The 22,596-nt window shown below is 45.2% G+C and overlaps 1 protein-coding gene across 7 annotated transcripts in view; it reads right to left on the bottom strand.

The window, feature by feature from the left end:
- Positions 1 to 22,596, bottom strand: part of ACOT7 (acyl-CoA thioesterase 7) — a 103,738-nt gene that overhangs the window by 11,306 nt on the left and 69,836 nt on the right. For 4 of the 7 annotated variants that reach the window (XM_008173705.3, XM_042859124.2, XM_065575315.1 and 1 more), the window contains 2 exons: positions 20,798 to 20,914; positions 6,034 to 6,218 (listed from right to left, as the gene is read on the bottom strand). In XM_008173705.3, coding sequence (XP_008171927.2) covers positions 6,034 to 6,218; positions 20,798 to 20,914 — 302 coding nt within the window. The remainder of the gene's footprint in view (positions 1 to 6,033; positions 6,219 to 20,797; positions 20,915 to 22,596) is intronic. The other 3 variants (XM_065575318.1, XM_065575316.1, XM_065575317.1) reach the window with 1 other exon arrangement.

Raw genomic sequence — 22,596 nt, 5'->3', positions numbered from 1 at the left:
GCAGGAAGAGAGTACATCTTCTCCAGAATATTTTTATTTTTAAAGTAACGTGCTATGCATGTTTCCAAGGTGGTCCTGCTATCAACAATCCCAGTGGCTAAGCACAGTCCAGCGAAACATCTCCTCTTGGGACTTGGAGGAGGGATATGCTGCACATTAAACAACCCAAACTCTAGCCAAACAATCCCAGGTGGTTAGTCTTGAGTCTGTGTGGTTAATATTTCTTTCCATGGGTAGAAAGAGACCAAATATGGGCACAGAGTGAAATCCCCCCAAATCATTGCTTAAATCCCACATGAGCCCTCCAAAGAGGGTTTAAGGAGAGCATGGGTCACGTGCAGGCCCTCTGCAGAGTGGGTAATTCCAGCTATTCATCAAGAATAGGGGATGTCTGCTTAGGGGTCTGTGCCAGGATTGGGAGTCAGGGATCCCCAAAATTCTAATCCTGGCTCTCGGTGACAGACACTGAGGCACTCGGCCATCCAGGAAGTGGGGCTAGTAATACAGACCGGCTGCACAGTGTTGGTCTTCTGATCAAATCAGAGAATGGTTGTAAAGTGCTATATAAATGCCAACTATCCGCTCGATAATGACCGTTTGCTATAGAGACTTGAGATGACTGGTGGGGAGAGAAACGGGGAAGGGAGAAGGATCTATTTCCTAAAATGCTCTTTTAGAACGCTCAGTGTTCCTAAGCCAGCTACATTTTAAAAAGCCTGTTTCAGAAGTTTGAGGGCAGCCCTCTGCTGTATCATGGCACAGGTCAACAGGATGCAACGAAACTAACTTGACAGACAAAGGCAAATTCATCCAAATGAAGCTAGTTGGTGCCTAAAATCTCCACAGTTGGTATAAAAGTATTTTCCCTGTGGGAAAACACTGAAAATGTCTGTGAGAGGACAGCCACATCCGACACCCCGGTGATGGCACAGTGTGAAAACACAAACACAACTTCAAATGGCCCCTTTACAACGTAACAGGACAGGCTCATTAGAGCTGGCTGTGCCTCGACAATCTAACAGAAGCTTCATGCGCCCTAGTTGGTGGATTTCATATGAATGCAATTCCTACACAAGTCATATTCTTGATGTATTTTGACCAATGTTCACGTCATTGGCAGAAAAGGGCCACAGCCAATGATTCTACAAAGGTACTAGCTGCCTGGAAGAACAAGCAGACAAAACTCAGCTTAGGGCAGAAACTCCCTTTCACTCACCTCTGGTGTGCTTCTGTATCATAGAACACATGAGATCATTCCCCGATTCTCCTCTCACCTTGGGGCAACTCCCTGACTTCACTGGAGGTACTCACTCCTGACGTACACCACTATGGACATGTTCCAATCAAGCCGCTTATAGCTCACTGAAATGCTGGATTTGGGCAGTTTCACACAGCCCCTGAACAGGATTTTAATATATAAGCACAGTGACAAATCTTTTATTTTTAAATCTCAGTTGGAGAAACCCCTCTCAGTTCTGCCTAGAAAGAATTGGCTGATAAAGTACCTCACGGAGCTGCATCCTTTAATGTCCAGCAGGAACGCCACCTTTGTGCAACTGCTAATCAGCATAATTTTAGGAGACCCATTGTGGGTGACAGTGTCAATATAGATAAGGTCACCATTGCATACGATTGCGCATTAAAGGCTTTGCTATGTAAAGAGGTAAAGACAATCTGTACGAGTTGATGGTTTTGAGGGGTGATCCTGCTTCATATGCCCTTGTCTACTCAACATTCTGCAATCCAGAGCTCAGGCAGGCAGGATGAGTACGGTGCTGTCTCCCCCACTATCTCTCACGACAGCCAGCTATGCTTTTCCAGCTGGGTGGGGGAAGGGCAGACTATTAGAACTCTGAAATCTAATTAATTGGCTGTTAAGAGTAGTTAAATCTGAGGTTAGAGATGGAAAATAAGATCTGAACAGGACCAGGAAGTTCACATATTTTGTAAAACAGCACTTCTTTTAAAAGTATTAAATATGCAAAAAGAACTTGAAGTAGGAGATCAGTTAGACAACATCAAAAACAGCCTGGGAATCGTTTTATGTGGGTGTTGATCCAGGCATCAGGATAATGCTCACGGTAGCACAGAGCAAATCATGAGCTTTGGGATGTCAAAATTCTACTAAGTTCCTGTAATATTCAAAGGAAGAAGTTCACAGAAAGTAGCACATTTCATTCTAGTAACATTTGCATCCCTTCAATGATTCAGCAATTGGAAAAAGATCTCATGGAGTTTAATTTCAGCTAAAGACGGTAACCAGAACAATGCAAAGGTCTGAAGCAAAAACATCAGTGCAACTCTCCGCAAGCAAACCAGAGGGGATTTTTGCAGCCCATTAAGATAAAATTGACCCAATTCTCCCCTCTCGCACACTTCTTTTCACCAGTGTAACACCACTTCAGTCAGTGGTGAAAATCTTACGGTTCATTCTTTACGCCATACAGTCCTCTACCTTCTCTAAAACTGGGCAAGTTAAATCTGCAGTATTGTATCTTCAAGAGGCAAATACATGACTGCAGCATGTCTCGCTACCAGATACTGGAATGTGAGTGTCTGGAATTATATAAAGCCTCTAGATTTAGAGACTGGGAAATAAATTCTTCACTCATTGCCTTTTCTTTCTGATGGACAGATCACTGAACTGAAAGATGTACAGCTGGCCAAACTACAAACACTTATTGCCCCACAGAAATGGAGTCAAGTATCAGGGGGTAGCCCTGTCAGTCTGTATCCACAAAAACAACAAGGAGTCTGATGGCACCTTAAAAAGACTAACAGATTTATTTGGGAATAAGCTTTCGTGGGTAACAACTTATGCAACTGAAGAAGTGAGGGGTTTTTTTTACCCATGAAAGATTATGCCCAAATAAATCTGTTAGTCTTTAAGGTGACACCGGACTCCTTGTTGTTTTTATAGAAATGGAGTGTGTCTATTAGTTTTTGTTGTTCATACTTTCTAGCTCTGACTTTACAAAAGCCAGAGCACCCAGGAACTGGTACAGGTGGCTCACCTGTACTAGCAGTGACTCTGTCTTTCCCCTAGAGGGCACTCTGCAAGGTACAGACAAGGAAATGCCTGACTGATCACATGCTGGTGTAATTCTATTTGAGAAAAGAGATTCACTCCAGATTTAAGGGTAAGATATGATCAGACCCTCAGATCATTTCACTTCATTTTATAATAAAGTTCATTTGCCATCACTAGCCTGCAGCTTTTCAAACATTACAGCATTTATATTTCCATCGTGATATTCTGACACCTGCAAGAAATTAGGATGGATGAGATGCTGAGAGCTCCACTGACCTCCGACGATTGCTAGTGCATAACTACAATATGTCCTCACTTGGGAACCTCCTTTCATTTGCTGCTGGAGGATTTCCCTTCAAGCCCAATAAAGTTAATCGGGAAGTACATGCAGTGAGGTAACTGAAGCACTACAGAGACACACCTTATGGGAACGGAAATCCCTGCAGGCGCCAGACACTTTCTGTCCAAAAGCATACAAGCACCATATGATTGATACTGGTTCCTAGTAAACCTGGGCCCAAAGCCTACAAGACTCCTTGCAGTACCCAGTTCCAGCGGGAGCAGGGCTGATCGAAACCAGCCCAAGATTACAGCATACTCCAGTCACACCCCTCCCCAACTCCAAAATCCCCCTGGATTGGGACTGGGGGTTGTGGTGCCAAAACCAGCTCCAGGCGGTCTGACAGAACCCTCCTGGTAGGGGAACGCTCAGGAGTCCAGACCTGGCAGCGTACTGCATGCTGCTACGGGAGGGCAAGAGGCATTATGGGGTGCAGGGTCACAAGCCAGGCTGACAGCCAGTGCTCCAGGTCCTTTTCAGCAAGTGCAGACTCCGCACATCTCTCGTTTTGTGGTGCCTGCCCGAGGCCCGAACCTCCATGAGCGTGGCTGGCTCCGAATGAACCCAGGCAAGGTGAAAGTGATGTTTGGTGTCCCAGGACACCAGGCGAGTGTCATTCAGTGTCCAACCACCCCACGCTAGGTCCCCTGCTCCAAGCTGCTGTATAGCAAGTTACGAGGTGAGACAGGTGTTTCATTGCTTCCATTTTTTTGTCTTTCAGATAAAACAAACAATATACGAACCCTACAGAAACCAGCCCAAAAATACTATACAGGACCCCTTACACATGTATGTGATAACAGTGATAAACAGAGACCCTCATACCTGTTAATATACAGCTCCACTCAAAGAAAGCATTAGAGAGCAGCAGCTATCAGGAAGTAAAGCTTCTTCCAAGCAGCACATTAAAAATGTATACAACATGCAAATACAGGTGTGTAAAATATATCAACACTACTCTGCCGGCTAAGTTATAATTAGCCGACAAAATGCTGGAGTACAGGAGGAGATCTACACGGAATAAAATATTAAATCAAGAAATAACTCCAAGTCAGCAGTGCTGCATTATGTGTCAGCAAAGAACCATGGATCAGGAGAGCTAAAAATAGACAGGACGGCTGGAGGAGAATTGACAGTAGCGAATGGGGAAGGGGGTGCTTCGGCATCAACGCACAGACATGGATGAGCTACAGCTCGGGAGGTTCCAGGGGCCAGATTCCTCGCTTCATTCAGACATTCAAATCCCTACATAAGCTTTTACAATTAACAAGGGAGGAAAGTGAATGAAGGTGAATTCAACAGATTCTCAAAATGTGAAACAATGTTTATATTTAAATCGATTCATTTCGAAGGTTGGCAAGACAGATGCTTGCTCTGGAAACTCTTATTTACGCTTATATTTTTCTGCTGAATAATTGAAGGAAAGAGGAAGGAAAGAGGTCTTGTTGGACAACAAAACCCTAAGGACAGCACATAGAAAGCTGACGTCTATAAGATATTTGGTAGTTAATGAACAAGAAATGAAAAGCTTGTAACCTTGAAGCAACGAGCCGAACATTTGTTTTTAGAAGAGACATGTACTGAAGTGCTGTTTAAAGGCTTTGTGTTAGTTAAGTGTTTAGTAAAGACAAACCTCCACATAGCATTTCAAGTGAAAGGAACAGCTACAGACACTTCTAAATCCCTTTGTGCTGCAGCAGCGACCCTCCAAGGAGCTCTCGCACCTCTGGAGTCATCCAGATCACAACAGGGAAAATCAAACATTTGAGAGCAGGATTAAAATGTCTGACAGGCTGGATGCGACCAGCGGGCTGTAGTTTGCCCACTCCTGGTGTTGGGAGCGTCATCTGTAAATAGCCCCTTTCTTACCTTGCTGCCCGGGGGCTCCAGAAGCTGGCCACCTGTGGGGGGTGGGAGTGGGTGACTACCTGGAGTTGGCTGTGAGTGAGAGATCCCCTTAAAGGTGGATCAAAACACACTGCAAACTCAGCCAGACACCCCCCCCACACACAAACACACACACAAACACACTGCAGACTCAGCTTTGGAGAACTGCACAACCTTGGCGTGGCTCCTCTTGGCACAGGTCTCAAGGGAGGACAGTTGCCTTTTGCCTCCCCGGGCATCAAAACTGTGATAGCGAGGCAGCCTGCTGGGACCTTTTTCTAGTGTACTCCTTGGTTTCCTAGCAATCACTGTGGCTACGCAGGCCAGTTAGCCAAAGCTGAGTAAATGGCTCCAAATGTGGTCATATTCTATCGCTGATCTCCTGTGTTATTCTGCAGTAAAATTACAGGCTTAAGATGGGGAGATGCCAGAAAGGGCCTGTGGGCTTTTGACCAGACCTGCTCAGTCCAGCACAAATACAAGTCTGACCAGAGTAGCTAAGAACAGGAAATGTACAGCAAACATGAAGCCCCCTGGCCAGGCAGGCTCCATCCTCCCTAGCACCATGACTCCCTTGAAAATTGGCTCATTCCAGGGATTCTAGCCTCAGCACAGGAATAGCCCAAATCACCCTTTTGAGGGCAATGGGGGCGACCAGAAAGCACCAAAAGGGAGCAAGACCTTACAATGAGTAATTATTCCTGTGCTGCTCCACTGCCCAGGGCTTCACATTACATAGCACGAAGGTTGAGCTCTTTAAATGAAGAATTCTTACCACCAGCTGTGGAACAGGTAGAGGCTTCCCCTCCTTGCTCAGGGATACATAGGTAAAGAATGCACTGACAGCTCGATATCTTTCTTTAGGTTCATCAACAAAAGGATCAGCATCAACAAAGACCTCGATCTCCATGGATTTATTGCTCGTGAAGGTCATGCGTCCAGAAATAGTAATGACACAACCTGCAAAACACAGATGGCTTGGTTAATCAGTGGCTCCTACGGTGGCAGCAGGAAACAATAGCCATCCATTACTTAGACTGTTAAAGCACTCCACTGCTAAATGGGCTAACAGGCAGGGTTAGGCACAACTGAAAGGCTAGATTGATTTTTTTGTTACCTAACAAAGAAGGAACAACAAGTCTTGGAATGTTTCTTTCCAACCGTGGATGTTATTTTTGTTTCCCTCTCTCTGGTGGTGGGAATTTCCACACGCCATGATGGCACTAGCCAGCTGAGAGGAGTAACTGATGCCTCGTCTAGTCAGTCTCTATCTGGAATGCCTGCAAACAAATGCCAGTCAATCTAGAGTACCATATCCTTTTCACAGGGTCAGCAGTACGAACCTCCATTATGGAACACCTTTCACAACAGGCTCTCACTGCACACCGAGCACCTGGGTGAGCTAAGAGAGATTTCTCCCACCACTGAAATGCATCCATTCTCAGGCTGCTGCTCGCACAAGAGCAACACAATACCAGTTTAGGACAGGAAATGAGGAATCAATTTACAATGGGAAGCTCAGGGGGAATTTAGGGAGGCAAGATATTTGGAATTTGGTCATATCAGGGCAATTCCACTATTTTTACTAAAAGTGCCGTAAGAGCTACAAAGGACCACAAGAGATCAGGACTTTGGTTTTGCATCTTCTCTGTAATACAGCATTGTTTCCCATCACCACGCTGGGGCAATGGCTCAGAGGGAAGAGTAGCACCAACCGAATCCCCAAAACACCTTCCTGGAGCGCCCAGCCAGGCAGTGCACTGCTCAGAACAGACCCCACTAAGCCTGTGAGATCAGACTGGATCAAAGCACAGGAGGTATGGAGTATGGCTGGAGGCGTCCCCACACTGACACCAGAGCAGAATAAACATTGGCTACATAATGACATTCGTTTAAATCTGCCGGTAACGTGCTGACCTGAAATGTAACTATTAATTCCAGGGCCAATCACTCTAGATTTTAACCAAAGGCATAGTAGGTAAACAATGTTCCATCCCATGCACTGATATCAAAGTGAGTTAGTTGAGATATGGAGCCTGATACTTCCGCAGAGAAAATGGAGCTGAGCTCTCCCAGGACTGGCATGCTGAGAGGTTTTTCAGGGATGGGAAAGAAGCTGTAGCAGTGTGAGGGACCTTGCTAAGTAGTATATTGAAACATCAGTCCTCTGCTTAAAGGCAGGAAGGGGTTCCTTGCAATGGGTCAGGGTGGCAAGGGCTCCAAGGCACTGAAAAGGGGCCGTGTAGCTTGTAAGATCTCCCCGGGGCTGGTGCACAGATCTATAGCAGTAGTTGGGCAGACACGCGCAGGAGAGATGAGGCATGAAGGCAGCCCTGGACAGGCTGCTGCACACAGAGCTGTAACGACAGCGCGTTCAACGTCAAAGCATTGTACAAATGTTCGCCAAACCTCAACTGCCCACTGAGGCGGGTAAGCCAGAACCTTCTTTCAGAGACAGGAAACTGAGGCACAGACATTAGGTGAAGTCCAGCTTCCCAGAGTTCAGGCCTAGAACTTAGGTGTTCTTGTTTCCCAGTCCTGAGCTCAATCCATTAGACCACTGTGCCGCTGAATACAGCCCTGAGGTCTGGCGCTACAAGAGGAAAGAGGAGATACAGTGTTTGTATAGCAGGACTATGGATGGACTCCCCTACACAGTTTAGGCCATGACTGACTTTCTCAAGCAATGAGCATGCACAATATGGCAGCTTTCGGGGGCACAGCCCCATGGAGAGGCCTAAAGTCCTTCTACCCCATCGCCCCGAGAAAGTGTTCTGTTTTGAACACACTTCCCACATTAGGGAAGTTCTTGAAGATACACTTTAATGTAGAGCAAAACGGAACAGGCGGAGTCTGTGGCAAACTCAGGAGATAGTCTCTAAGTGCTACGTAGATCTAACGCATTAGTTGTAACGAAAGGTTTGCAGCAGACAGGTCTTTCAGAAAAGTTCCAGTTCACCACAGAATCTGAACTTGGAGTGCTGCAGTGCGTCCCTCTGTTGAGTCTCCCACTGAGCCTGCCTCTCTCAGCCTACTACTCATTCGTGTTGGCTCGGCCAAATGCAAATGCACTTCACATTTTTAATAATTAAACTTTTTTTTTTTTGGAAGTGTGATTCCACTTTTATTTCAGTACAAAAATACCTTCTCTGCACCTTAAGTAGAACCACCAATGCAGAGCATGACTAGCAATTTAGGAGACAAATAGTTAAGATAGGAGATGTGTAGAAAATCATCTACAGATAAATTCACCTAATGAGTTTTGATATTTAAAAGAAAAAACAGCAGGCTCCCCATGCTAATCATTGCCATTATCTATCATTTGAAACCTACTTTATAAGTAGAAATGGATTCCAATATATTTCACTTATAATGGAAAGCAAATATGGTCAAACTCCACGATGAAGATAATCACATTTTCTCAGAACTGTTACAGAGCAGCATAATACATACCAGACTGCAGTAATGCAACTTAAATAGCTCTTGGTGCTAATTTGGCTGCATAATAAACATGCTGCAGGTCAGTTGTATTAGAATCTCGAAGTGGGCTGTAGTCCACGAAAGCTTATGCTCTAATAAATTTGTTAGTCTCTAAGGTGCCACAAGTACTCCTGTTCTTTTTTCTGGACTATGGGGCTCCTGTCTTAGCTTCTTTGTTTTCCTGGACTCCATTACACCCTGTTACTATAACATTTCTGTGCACATCTTGAGACCAAATGAAGGTAGGAACTGCCATATTAGAGCAGGCCCGCGGTCCATAATATCCAGGATCCCACCTCCAGCAAGAACCAGTAGCTGATGCCTCAGAGGAAGCCAAAGTCCAAACTGAACGTGCGCTGTGCTTCACATGGGGGATCAAGCCAACTCTCCGACACATCCCATAGGGAAAGAATGGCTGCACTATGGTACACTGCATTGCTCCCTCTTTCTCGGGCTCTGAGGTTTGGAGAAGGACAGAGTGCCTTCAGCGTAAACCTAATCAGAAAGGGGAAACACCACAAGGATGGACACCCACAGTCTTCAGCCACATGCCCCTTACCTAAAGGGAGAGACGTCATCTTGCCTAAATCAAAACGATTGCCAGGTAGAAAGCCCAATGGAACCACACTGCAGAGCTTAAAGTACCACAGTAACACTCAGAGCCTTTCACCAGGGAACAGGGACAATGTTTTGGGCCCGTACGGCCTGTTCCCTGTGCGTTGTGCCACAAAAGGGGAGGCACAAATGGCCACTTCATTTCTACCATGCCAAGGTGCCTCGGGGCTGCCGAATCATTTAGGTGTTCATGAAGTGTTTATTGAGCCTATAACGGTGAACTCTCCACAGCTGTCACCGAGTTAATTCACCACCAGCATGAAGAATCATACACACGGACATGCCGAAAAGGATATTTCGCTTTCAATACGTGTCACTAACAATGGTCTCATTTAGGGATTTATACTCACTGCATTCTTGGTAGGATGTTACAGAAATCCCCCAACAGACAAATCACAGATACGGGGGGGGGGGGGGGGGGGGGACTTTGCTTTTTCAAAGGGCCAATCACACCAAAACATTTGACACCAAACAAGTCCTGACAACAGCTAACCAAACCTTCACAGGGGAGATACAATCCCATGAGTAGATTTCTTGAAATATTTGCTGCTTAAATGACCTTGGCCTATAGGAAATATTTTTCTCTGTGAATAAGGGGTATGGTAAAGTTACATGTGTCTGGAGCTGCTGGATTAACATCAATGTTTAATATAAATAATCAACTGCCAAACACGTCAAGACTGTCTGTATTCCTTGACCAAGACTGCAAATAGTTGTAAGAGATCATGCATGTTAACACAACACCTTGAAACCACCCAGACTACACAATAAAGCACCGTAAGTATGTTATTTTGATGGAAATGTGGAACTCCTCCAAAATAGTTACTATAAAAGATAGTAAACTATTCCAAAGGCATTCAAGAATGCCTATGATCTCACTTAGGATTTGAACAAAGGAAACCTACAAAGCCGTGGAATTAAGTCCTTACTTCCTGAAGGAAACATATCACAGACTCACCATCTTCCACTCCAAGTGCCAGGCACACTTCAACTGTCCTTCAGCATGAGCACAAAACAACATGTGCATGACGTATTTACCAAGCCAAAGCCCTACCAGTACAAAACACTCCACTGCACATACAATTCTCCCTCTGGGGAAACGAAGAGAAAGCAAACCACCCGTAACAGAGGGTAATCATATTGCTTGATGAGCTACTGGGGGCTCATTGATGAGGTGGTTAGAGACCCCAAACGGAACAGAATTATGCTGTCAGCAGTAGCAGCTGCCCCAAGTCACACCTGGAAAAGGAGCAGCAGCTGAAACTGAAGTCTGCTTCTCTTCCACATGACACAATTGGCAGAATATTGATGGCATATCACCAGGTATAAATGCCAAGAGAAGAGTGTAGTTTCTCTCTCTAGCTGGTACAGTCAGTCTTTGTGTAACACGCATATTATGTGCATGAGGGGATCTTTTATACTTCAAATGAAAAAACTCTGCTTGAGCCACAGGGAGAAAAACTTCATAATTTTCAACGAATTCCTAATTAAAAGCAGACTAAAGTGGAAAAACATGTTGAATCTTGCACTGAAAGAGCTGGACCCAAGCTGGTCTCATGTGAAGCCTGTCCATGTGGTCGTCATTACTTGAAAAATCATTACAGTGTAAACCCGGTCAGTGGCAGAGCTGCCGCTCGAAGTTCATGTAATTTTAAACTCAGCTGTGAAAGCTGAATCCCCGCCGGTTAACAGTCATTCTAGCACAAACAGGTCTCAGGAAGAAGGGGCAGAAAATAGCCACCTCTTTTTCCTTACCCTCACTCAGGGAGACAGACTCTCTCATGCTCACACACACAGAACAGCGGCACTGTTAATCAACTAAGCAATGCCCGCTCAGTCCTAGAAAGACCGTTATTTGGATAAAGAGGTGAAGAATGGAGAGTATGAACCCGGCAGCATCTCTCCCCCTTTTAGTTTGCTGGAATTTGATCTCTTGACACACCGACAGCCATCAGGGCTAGGATTCTAGGCTCAGCAGTGTCCAATTCTAAGGTCTCTCCACAAGCCAGTCTCCAAAGGTAGCTGTGCAAACAAACCCTTCATTTTTGGTTCTCCAGCTAAATCTAAACTGTGTGTCCTGCTTGAACCTTCCCACCCACCTGGTATTTTCACTGCTTTAGGATTCCTTTGCAGCACTGCAAGCAGCATTACTACTGAGACTGGAACAAGGAGTCCAAACAATGGAGAATTCACAGTCCCACCGAATGCAGACAAGCCTTCTTGGGAACCCAGCCTCTCCCAAATGCTCCATTTTGCACCTTTAGCCAAAATTCTCCATTTGTGACACTGGAATCATTCTCACAGCTGACAAGTCAAACACAGGACTGTGACCTCAGGTGGGGAATAAGCAGGAGCTGAACCTCTCAAAGCACTGAGAAATCATATGCTCCTGCAAATGGGCCTACTAAGGGAAAAAACAGGGAAGAAACAAAGCAGGCACTGTAGGAGGTAGAGACCCCTTCTGAACAGGATTTTTTAAGACTCCTCTGTGATGTTAATAATCTGGGATTTTATTGCTCTTACTGGAAAGCTTCTCTGCCTTCATTTTATTTATTTCATTTTTTATTACTCTGCACACTTTGCTCCTCCTTCAGCAAATCCCCTGCCTGTGCCAGGCTGCCCTAAATATTGCATGAAGAGTGACTCAGATGTGCGAGCCGTTTGGCCAAAGCACTGTAAGCTTTTCAACTTGTGAAGACTATAGGATAATAAATAAAGCTGTGTCTCCCCTTGAGCGCCCAGATTAATGGGCATTCCAGATAAGGCCCAGCCATAACTGCCTGGATCCTGCACGAATCCAGATAACTGGACATGTGGGGTCTGCTATGGAGGACAGGAGAGGGAGCACACCATTGGAGGTGGCTATGGGTGACGGAAAGGGAATGCTCCGCCGGACAATACAAGACTACTCCAGATTAAAATCGTTTATTTACAGTTGTTAAGAATCAAGCCCAGGCTCACAAATCAGCCAGCACTTCACGACTTCCTTCCTCAAGTCTCCAGAGCAAACTCCAGTGGCTCTAGGCATTTGTCACCTGCAGCCAGGTTGAAGGAGCATCAGTGTGAAATCTAGGATTTATATTTAAATAAAGTAACAAGCACTTTCACTCCATGCATCTGAAGAAGTGGGTTTTTTACCCACGAAAGCTTATGCCCAAATAAATCTGTTAGTCTTTAAGGTGCCACCGGTCTCCTTGTTGTTTTTGTGGATACAGACTAACACGGCTACCCCGATACTAAGCAGTTTCTGGTACCTCACCAGCCTGAATCCTCCTGCCTAGCCTGTGCTTTTACAAAAGATTTCCTAGTTTTTAAGAGATGTTTCTCTCTCCTTTATTGATGGATGACGAGACTCATACAGGAATAGGGAAACTACTGACCAACTACCCGGGGGAGACAGTGAAACTGGCTACACAAAGTGCTGCCAAATGCAGAGTAAACTGAAGAGAGAAATTTTTTTTCTTTAATCCCATCTATAGGAATCCTAGCTATTAAGTGTAACAATAGTAGGTAAATAATTTGCAGAAAGAGGTGTGATTTCCCTTGGGGCTGTCCCTGTTATATATGATAACAGCTGGAATCTCTTGTAACGTTCTCACTACAAACCTCTCTTGCTCCTGCACTGAAACAGAGATGCTGGCGCACACGATACAGACTAGACAAGGAACAGGTTTCTTGAAGGGAAGGATGCTCACTGTCAGCATGGGGAAATCATTTAACCTGATCCAATGTGCTTCTGAAAGGTCAATAGTTGTTGCTGCCTCGTGTCTCCTACTGCACCCCCCAAAACAAATTCTGACAGAGTCACAGCACTGATTGGGCACGTTTATTTCAAGACTGGGTTGGGTTCACTCAGTCCACTCAGAGGATCAGACAGGTTAGAGGAATCTCTAAGAGATTTTCACATAGGGTCAAAAATTCAGCTGGCAATCAATTCGCATAGCTCCAGTAAAGCCAACAGAGAACAGAGCTATGACCTATTATCCAGCCCTAGCCTTAGAGGGAGTAAGCATAGGCGGTTACAGTTGTCACACCCTGGGAGCAAGGGGGCTGGGTGCACATTCTAACCATTGATTTTAGCTGCTTCAATTCCACAAACTCTGCTCTGAGCTGCCATAATTTGCTATTAGATGGAACCTGGTACTTAGACATTGCATGGTGCAGTGACAGAGATGACATCTCGGCGCTAAGGAGCACGCAAATGTCTGCAGTTAGAGGTGTCAAGACTCTTCCCTTGAGTGTTAGATCAACAAACTCCCAATGGTGAAAACTCAACCCTGGCTCCTCTCACCAGCCCCTGCTGCACAGGCAAAGTCTGGATAAAAAGATGGGCCACGCATCATGACCTGCAGGTCAAAGCCAAGCCCTCTCAGACCAACAGGGAACAGTCAGGGTCCTTCCAATGAGAATGCCATGAGCCTCTAGCCCCCTTCAATTCTAATATTCCAGTCGGCCGATGGTCCCTAAAGTCACAACAGCACAAAGAGAAAGCTGGGCTCTTCAACAACGGAGCCCAAATCCTGTATGCTTTATAGACCAAAGTCAACGCTGTGAGTGATTAATTACCATTATTACAGTAGTGCCCAAACTTGATAGGTGCTGCTTAGACAGACGAGAGACAGCTCTCCAAAGAGCTTATCTCAAAAACCAAAACTCGAACAGAAGGTAAGGGAAAGGGATGTATCATTCCAACAGGGCAATCAGTACAGGGACAGGCACATGCCATGTTAGTTTCATGAAAAAAATTAACGTCAGACTCATTTCCTTGCAGCACCAAACTGGAAGCCAGCGCTGTCTATGTGAAGTGTTCCATACAGCTCAGCACTGAGCGAGCAGGTGGACATGTTCTGTAGTAGCCAAAGTTCGCAAAGTGGTCCTGAAAGGTAGCCCCACGTACAGCATATTGCAGAAATCCAGACTTTACGTCAGAGAAAGATGGACTGTGGTGGCAAAGTCCTTATCTCAGAGAAGTGACCCAACTTCCAGGCATGGAGAAACTATAAAGAGGCAGTTCAGGCCACTGCCACTACCTGCCATACCATATGAAACCAGGGTTTCAAGAGACATACTGTTCCTATCAGATCCTCTGATAGGTTTCCCTAAATACCAACATCACATCTATGATACAGAAGGTCAGAAGACAGGGTTTCCAGGTTCTCTGCAGCTCTTGGAGACTTCCACAGTGCCCAACAAAGACATACTAAGACAAATTCAATCCTCGGGTAAGTGGGAGCAAATCTATTAACATGAATGGTGCTGCAGTGCCCCTTACAGCAGGTTTGAATTCAGCCAACTGCTTTTATTGACCTGGAGCCATTGCAGGGCCACTGATGTTCTCCATTTTAAGCACTGGGCAGCAACATGTGAAGAGAAGGCAATTGCTATAGTTCTGAAGGTCTCTCTAACCAGATGGGAATGTCCCCTTTGGGAACTCCAGCTAGATTGTTCATGGAGCGACAATATGCCAAAGGGATGAGGCAGCAAAAAGAAAGAATAAAAAACATTAACTAGCCCTGACCCTGGCCTGATGATGTACATTGGAGACCTCTAACAGCTCGCTATTTGAACTAGATATGCCTCAAGGAATTCTGTCCCAGGAGGTGGCTACGAAACAGAACAAAGGAAACAAGACTGTTGTGTGTTCACGCAGGCACTCTTTCCATCTGAATTTACAGAAATTTTCCACTACGTCCAAACTGCTAATTGAACTGGAAAAGCCTGGGTTTTGGGAGACAGCTTCTCTCCACTCAGGGATGAGGAGATTTGACCCACATTTTCTCCTGTAAATGGCTTAAAAGCTATTTAATGAAATTTAACCTTTTGGTTTTTTAAACATTCCTATACAATTTCAGCACCTTAGGGAAAGGAAGTGTTTTTCTTTATATTTCAGATTTTAAACCAACTGAAGCCAGAAGCAGAGCAAGTGATCTGTATACCAAGTTTACGTTTTGTAGCTTCATGCATTTCCCTTAAGGAAACACATTACAAAAACAGAGTGTGGAGTAAAAGTGATCTCTGAAAGAGCCATGATACAGTAGTAGGTAAAACAAAGGAAATGCCCAAGATGGGGTTGAGATTAAAGGTAACATTTTCTAAAAAGGGGCATTTTTCTTTAATCATAAGAGTGTGTCCAAAAGCACTTGGCCTAACTCTGGAAGCAAAACTCCCCTCGACTTAAACAGAAGCCTCTTCAGTCCTGTAAGCTTAGGCCTGGGTTTGTGGGAGGTTAAATAAGAGCTTCTTCTCATTTTCATGAGAATCCTGAGGGTGCTGCTGACTGGATGGGTCATGCCCTACACATGAAACCCTTGAGTTAGGGAGAGGGAAAGATAGCCAGTTGGCAACTTGGAGGTGTTTTATACTTTGTTATTTAAGGACATTACTCAATGAAGGAAGCTACAGTAGAAGTCCTCATTTCCATTCTGATTTGACACATCAATTTACTAAAATCCAAGAAACTGCATGTTCAGTTGGCATCAACAAAACACAATGCACCAACCTAAAAAGGTTAATTTGAACACATTTTGGGGAGAGAGATAGAATATGCGGCCACTTCCATTCAGATGTAGAAGTGTACGTTAAGATAAGAACATAAAAAGGGCCATACTGGGTTAGTCCAATGGTCCATCTAGCTCAGTTATCCTGTCTCCCAACAGTGGCGGATACCAAATGCTTCAGAGGGAATGAACAGAACAGGACAATTATCCAGCGATCCATCCCGTTGTTCAATCCCAGCTTCTGGCAGTCAGAGGTTTAGGGACACCCAGAGCAGGGGGCTGCATCCCTGACCATCTTGGCCTATAGCCATTGATGGACATATCCTCCAGGAACTTATTTAATTCTTTTTTGAACCCACATACATGTTTGGCCTTTACAATGTTCACTAGCAACAAGTTTCACATGTTGACTGTGCATTATGTGAAATACTTCCTTACGTCTGTTTTAAATCTGCTGCCTCTTAATTTCACTGGATGACCCCTGGTTCTTGTGTTAGGGAACTGTTATTTATCCCTTCACATATCAGCTTTCTCCACACCAGTCATGGTTTTATAGACCTCCACTATACCCCCCTGTATCATCTCTTTTCTAAGCTGAACAGTCCCAGTCTTTTTCATCTCTCCTCATATGAAAGCTGAGCAGGGCCGCCCGAGGGGGATGGGGGGGCAAGTGGGGCAATTTGCCGCAGGGGCCCCCACAAGAGTTTTTTGGGGCCCCTGGAGCAGGGTCCTTCACTCGCTCCGGGGGCCCTGGAAAAAAACTCTCGTGGGGCCCTGGCCCCTGGAGCTTCTTCCGCTCCGGGTCTTCGGTGGCAATTCGGCAGCAGGGGGTCCTTCCGCTCCGGGACCCGACGCCGAAGCGCCCTGAAGACCCGCGGCGGGGGGTCCTTCTGCCCCGGGACCTGCCGCTGAAGTGCGAGGCCCCCTGAATCCTCTGGGTGGCCCTGCAGCTGAGTAATTTAATAGCAGAACTTTTAAGACAGCACTTTGTACAAAAGTTCTATGGGGCATTAGGGATTAAAAAAAAGTTTTATTCATTTTCAGTAAAGTTATTTCAAATGACTGTAGTTAATATTTAATTGTATATAAGCCATAATTGATCATGATGTACAGAATTTACATACACAGAGCTAGTAGCCTAACCGGGCTATGAACGAAGTATGTTTAGCACCATTAAATGAACATTTAGAAGTTCTCTCTCTCTCTCTCTCTCTCAGAAACCGGTACACGGCATACTAAGATCACAGATATGGAGAGGCCTCAGCCTATAGCTTCACACATTATAAATACCAGTTGGGATTCATGCACATCTGGCAAGAGGATAATGGGCTGCAGTTATTGCTATTTCTCTGAGGACCAGCACAGTCCATGTCATAAGCGGATATTTGGTATCTTTAATATGACAGCACTGTAGGATGCTGCTGCTACACTGATCTGATGTACTTCGAGAGGATATTGGGTCACATTAATTCCCCCCACAGAAGTGGCCCATGCACTCTAAGCACTAACCTCAATGGTCAGATGATCTCATTCCATCAGATTCAAGGGAGCTGGCTTCCTGCTGCCACTTAGGCACAGTAATAGCTCAGAGAAGGAAACCAACACCACAAACTACTTTGTATTATGACCTTTGCCAAATGGACTAAAAGCTAGGCCAGGTCCCTTCATTTTTTTGGTCATTTGTGAAAAAAAACACACTAGGGGTTGTTTGTTTTTTTTTGCCCCCACTTCTCCGCGAGCAACAAGACCCCTAGAAAAAACATTGGCAGAAAGTCTTATGTAGGCACACCACCTTGGAAGATGTTGCACTGGCTTGTGACAGCAACCTCACCTTTCCATTTGCATTACTGCTCCCATCCACAGAGACACTATAGAACAGGCTCTATAAAATAGCTTTATTCCAAGCAATCTGACTCGCCATTTGGTAGGGGAGATCTTGTAGGTGAGCCACTCATTGGTAATGGCATTTTCTTTGTGACCGGAAAGGCCCTATCTAAATTAGGGTCTCAAACAACTCTGGGCAGACTTTGATGGACACACTCATTCGTTAGGCCAAATCCCCAAGTCTTTACTCAGGCGATGGAGTTTGGATTTCAGAAATGAGTAAGGACTTCATAATGCAGACTCTACCAGTGGTAGTTAGGACTTTAATTTTATTAGTTTTTAAAACAAAGATTTGTTAGAGTTTGTGTCTCCAAAATTACTTTCCTGCACTGAAAACAGTCTGTGTCCAAAGCCGCTCCTGTTGGAGGAATAATCCTATTACAATCCTGATTTTTAAATTAATTGCTTGAGAAAGTTCCTTACTCTACTGACGTTCGTATTCATAAAGAATTCCTCTCAAAACCCCAGCACGTTGCACTGTGTAAGTTCAGTCTGAAGGCATCTGCAAACTTTCCCTGGGATGTAACTAGCCAAATCATACTCTAATGACAGGAGTTTACTGGCTATTGCATATTCCTTTCCACTCATTTTTAAAAACACAACATTGGGTTTATCTGCATTGTTGTTATTGCAGGATATTTTAAACTCATTTTGGCTAGAACCCTAGAAACATCCTGTCTCTCCTGAGCAGCTGGATAAAATTTGCAATGGATGGAATATTTTCTAACAAGAACAATCACATTAAATTTACCAACTGCACTCTATACTTTCTAAAATGGTTGTAAAAATCAAGGCTACTAGAAAAAAGATTTTGATTTCATTACTTGTTTAGGAATGTGCAGTTTCTCTGCTCACTGAGGGAACTGTATAATTATAGATTAATGCTGACATTAATCATGCCTCTCTGAGCTGGAATTTTGAGAAGCTGGTATTTCAGAGGTTATGTAATGTTCTGAAATGCACTACCAGCTCAGACCTGAAGAAGAGCTCTGTGTGGCTTGAAAGCTTGTCCCTCTCACCAACAGGAGTTGGTCCAGTAGAGGTATTACCCCACCCACCTTGTCTCTCTACCAGCTGAGAGTAAGACATGAAGGGCTCACGACCAACACTTGTACACATGGTAAAGAAACTGGATCCCTCCAACTTTGGGATTCCATTTCACTTACAAACCAAGAATAACATAGGCCAACTACTTTAACAAACGAGCTAACAATAAGCTTGGGAAGCTTAAATTCATAACTTTGCTAGACACTAAAAATCGTGCTCTTAATAAAAACACTGGATTTATTGCATATTACAACAATAACCTGCTAGCCCTCCTTCTTGTCTGTGGCTGCAGGGTTAACAGGCCACTTCACCTGAATGACCCCTTAGAATAAGTGTTAACTAGTCATGCTAAACAATCTGTTCCACTTTGCACTTAGTGGAGTACCTTTCCCAGACCGGAAGAAGAGCTCCAAGTGGCTCAAAAGCCTGTCTCGTTCATCAACAGAAGCTGGTCCAATACAAGATTGTATCTCACCCACTGCTACAAATTAATGGTGCAAATATCCAATATTTATTTACAACGTAACAGAAGGCAGAATTTCACCTACTCCCTTCAGCATGAAAAAATTACAACCTGGTGTGGGGGTGGACAGTCAGTGAGCTTAAACATAGTTTTACGTCAGCAAATCAGATTTTGGTAAAAATGTGTGTCCTAAAGTGACAACTCAAAATCTCTGCTATCCCAAACAATAACAAAGTCTGCAGCTTGGGGTGCCTGGTCACACTGAGGCCTTGACAGCCTGTGCAGCAATTTATAATATCCAGGATTGTCAATTTTAGACAGCAAAGGTGAGTGTTAGGCAGACAGAATTTCACTGATCCTGACTGAATACGTATTTCATGGTGCATTTAGCAGTGTCATTTATTTAGGTAATTTGTAACAAAGCTGCACAATGTTAGGCTTTCGTTTCCTTTAATTTAGCACTGGCAGCGAGTACCTGCTGTGTGCAATATGGGAACTGAACTGTATGAACTAAATGTTAAGTCATCTAGGGAGCCAATACCAAGCTCAGTGCTCACAACCAGCCTCAGACATTCTGCTTGCTTCTATACCCGTGTGTGCTGTTCCATTCAAGCGGATTGGGTTGCATGAACGTAAATGAGAGGGAAACTGGCCCATTTAGCCTTTTTCTGGGGTATGCTGTCATCTCAGAGCAAGAAATGCTACAAGCATGACTCTACATACCGCAAGATGTAAACAAGTGCCCAAAGGTGTGGGGGCTGCCTGAACAGGACGCCCCCAGAGCTCTGCCTCCAGCACCCACATCCCTAGTACTGGAACTTGCATACAGAAGTATTTTGGGGTGGTTGGGAGATTGGGTTTCCGAGAAAACCCACCAGGAACAAGAGACGCAAGTTGATTTGGTAAAGATGGTTAATGAAGTTCTCTTTTCTCAAGGAGATGAAACATACACCTCTACCTCGATAGAACGCTATCCTCGGGAGCCAAAAAATCTTACTGCGTTATAGGTGAAACCGCATTATATCGAACTTGCTTTGATCCACTGGAGTGCGCAGCCCTGCCCCCCGGAGCACTGCTTTACCACGTTGTATCCGAATTCGTGTTATATCGTGTCGATTTATGTCGGGGTAGAGGTGTATTGTCTGCCTGAAAGCACGTCTATGAACTGCTTTTATCTGACAAGTAGTCTAAATGACCTGTACCGCTCCTTGTGACAGGAACGCCATCCCTATGCATGCATGTGTATATTCCCTATTTTGACCTTGGAATCCAATGGAGTGGAATAATATTTCAAGATGAAGATTTCGGCTCAGCTTTACCAAATCAAATCCACTGGGACCAGTCTAGCAGCTAGGGCCCAGCACCAGACTGATTTCTCCAACCCGGTCTGTCTGTCTCGGTTTCGTTTCTCTGGCCACAGACTGGGCTTCCCCTTCACTTGGCTCCCTAGCGACCAGACACAGGTGTCATGACGGGGCTTCAATAAAACACCAATAAAGTCAGAATCATCTAATGAGAGGCTTATCCCCTTATGCTTAGGGCTGATCCTTTACCTTTTTGGAGCTTCTCATGGAAGTTAATGGCATCCACAGAAGCTGTGACAATGTTGGTCTTACAGTGGCGAGCAGCTACAATTCCAGCTACCTCGTCCATTAACTTCATAGTAACACCTGCAAGGGGAGAATTACAGATTAGTGATCAAACCGAATGCAGGGTGACTTTCCTAGACCCAAGGTTCTTCTGAAAAACAACAGCAAGATACACTTCGAAGAGGACAAATTGTAAATGAAGAGTTGGCTACTACAATGTTTCCTGCACTCCGAATAGGCACTCACTCTACCCCCATTCTGCAGGAAGCTAAACTCAGAGTAGAGGGAGTCTCTCTGGGAACACAAAGGGCAGCAGACTGCTCTCTCCATTGAGATGCTGGAAACAGCTGACCAGGGTTTGGTCTGGTCTCAGAAGTAACCGACTGGCATGGCCCCTGCCTACAGGCACTTACAATTTAAGTGTAGCACGATGCAATGTGTATGGTTGACAAACCCTAGAAAGGATGGATTGACAAGGAATCGGGATAAAAGGAATACTCCCCCACAGCCAACCAGCCTGAAGGCACAGGTACTTTATAACAAACATCTATAAACTGAATCACAGACCCCTTTATTGCAGGCATCCCACAAGGCAGGACTGTTCAAGAGGGATTCAGATGAAAGGAAGGTAATGGGTTTGTGGAGCAGGTTAGCAAGGGCATTCCATAGCTGGTTATACTCTGCACGCAGGGCATGTCTGCACTAAAAACTTAAGTCGACCTACGTTAGGTCGACTTACAGCCAGCACAATAATTACTGCGTGGTTCATGTCCACACTGCCCTGTCGGTGGTGCACTTCCATTGACAGAGGGGCAGTGTGGGGGCTGCCCTGAGGCTCCTGGCTTCCTGCCAGGCTGTTGCCCGGGCTCCCTGCCCCCGGCCAAGGTTCTCAGCTCCCCTCCCCGTGAGCCCGGCAGCTGCCCAGCAGGGAGCAGAGAGGGGCAGCCATGCTCCCGGCTAGGAGCCTCGGTGCAGCCGGGTTCCCGGAGGGGAACGGGGAGCTGGGAGCCTGGGCAGCGGCCTGGCTGAGAGGGGGAGGTAGGCCCCTGGGGGCAGACTGGCTCTAGCTGGAGCCCCTGCCCCACCGGGCTCTGTCATCAATTTCACAACTCTAGTATGGAGCCGTGACATTGACAAGAATGACAGCCAACAGTCAATGTGTCTACCTGGACACTGCATCGCCCCATTACATCGACATAAACCCTACGCCTCTCGTGGAGGTGGAGTTATGTCGGTGTAGTAGGGCGCTTACATCGGAGGGAGCAAAGCTGCAGTGTGGACACTGACATAATTAGGTTGAAGTAAGTTGCCTTACGTCGACCTAACGCTGTAATGCAGACCAAGCCTTAGACTTCATTACTAAGCAGTTCAAGCTTTAAAGTCTCATGTGGCATCATTGTATACTGCTCCCCAGCTATCAGAAATCTAACAACATGTAAAGAACACATTCCCTACTGCCTCTCACGGGCTGAAGGATTGTTCATTACACTAGCAAAACACAAGTGAAGGAACCGCTGATCGTCTGCCTGTCTACTCAGTGTTTAACCATTACAGACACCTTATTATGTAGCCTTTTGGCCTGACAACAAGGCTTATAATAGCCACACAGTATGTGATTGAAAAGAACAGAGATGCAAAGGAGACCCCACCTTGCTAATGGATTACAGTTTATTTTATTAATTCAACTTGTATCACATGTGACCTGTATGGCTCCATTCTGTGGTGATAAAGGCACACCACCACCCAGCTTCTCCAAGCACTGC

Source organism: Chrysemys picta, chromosome 21 (assembly GCF_011386835.1).
Source record: "Chrysemys picta bellii isolate R12L10 chromosome 21, ASM1138683v2, whole genome shotgun sequence".
NCBI lineage: Eukaryota > Metazoa > Chordata > Testudines > Emydidae > Chrysemys > Chrysemys picta.
The sequence above is the reverse complement of the archived record's forward strand: the minus strand, read 5'-3'. Positions and strand labels throughout refer to the sequence as shown.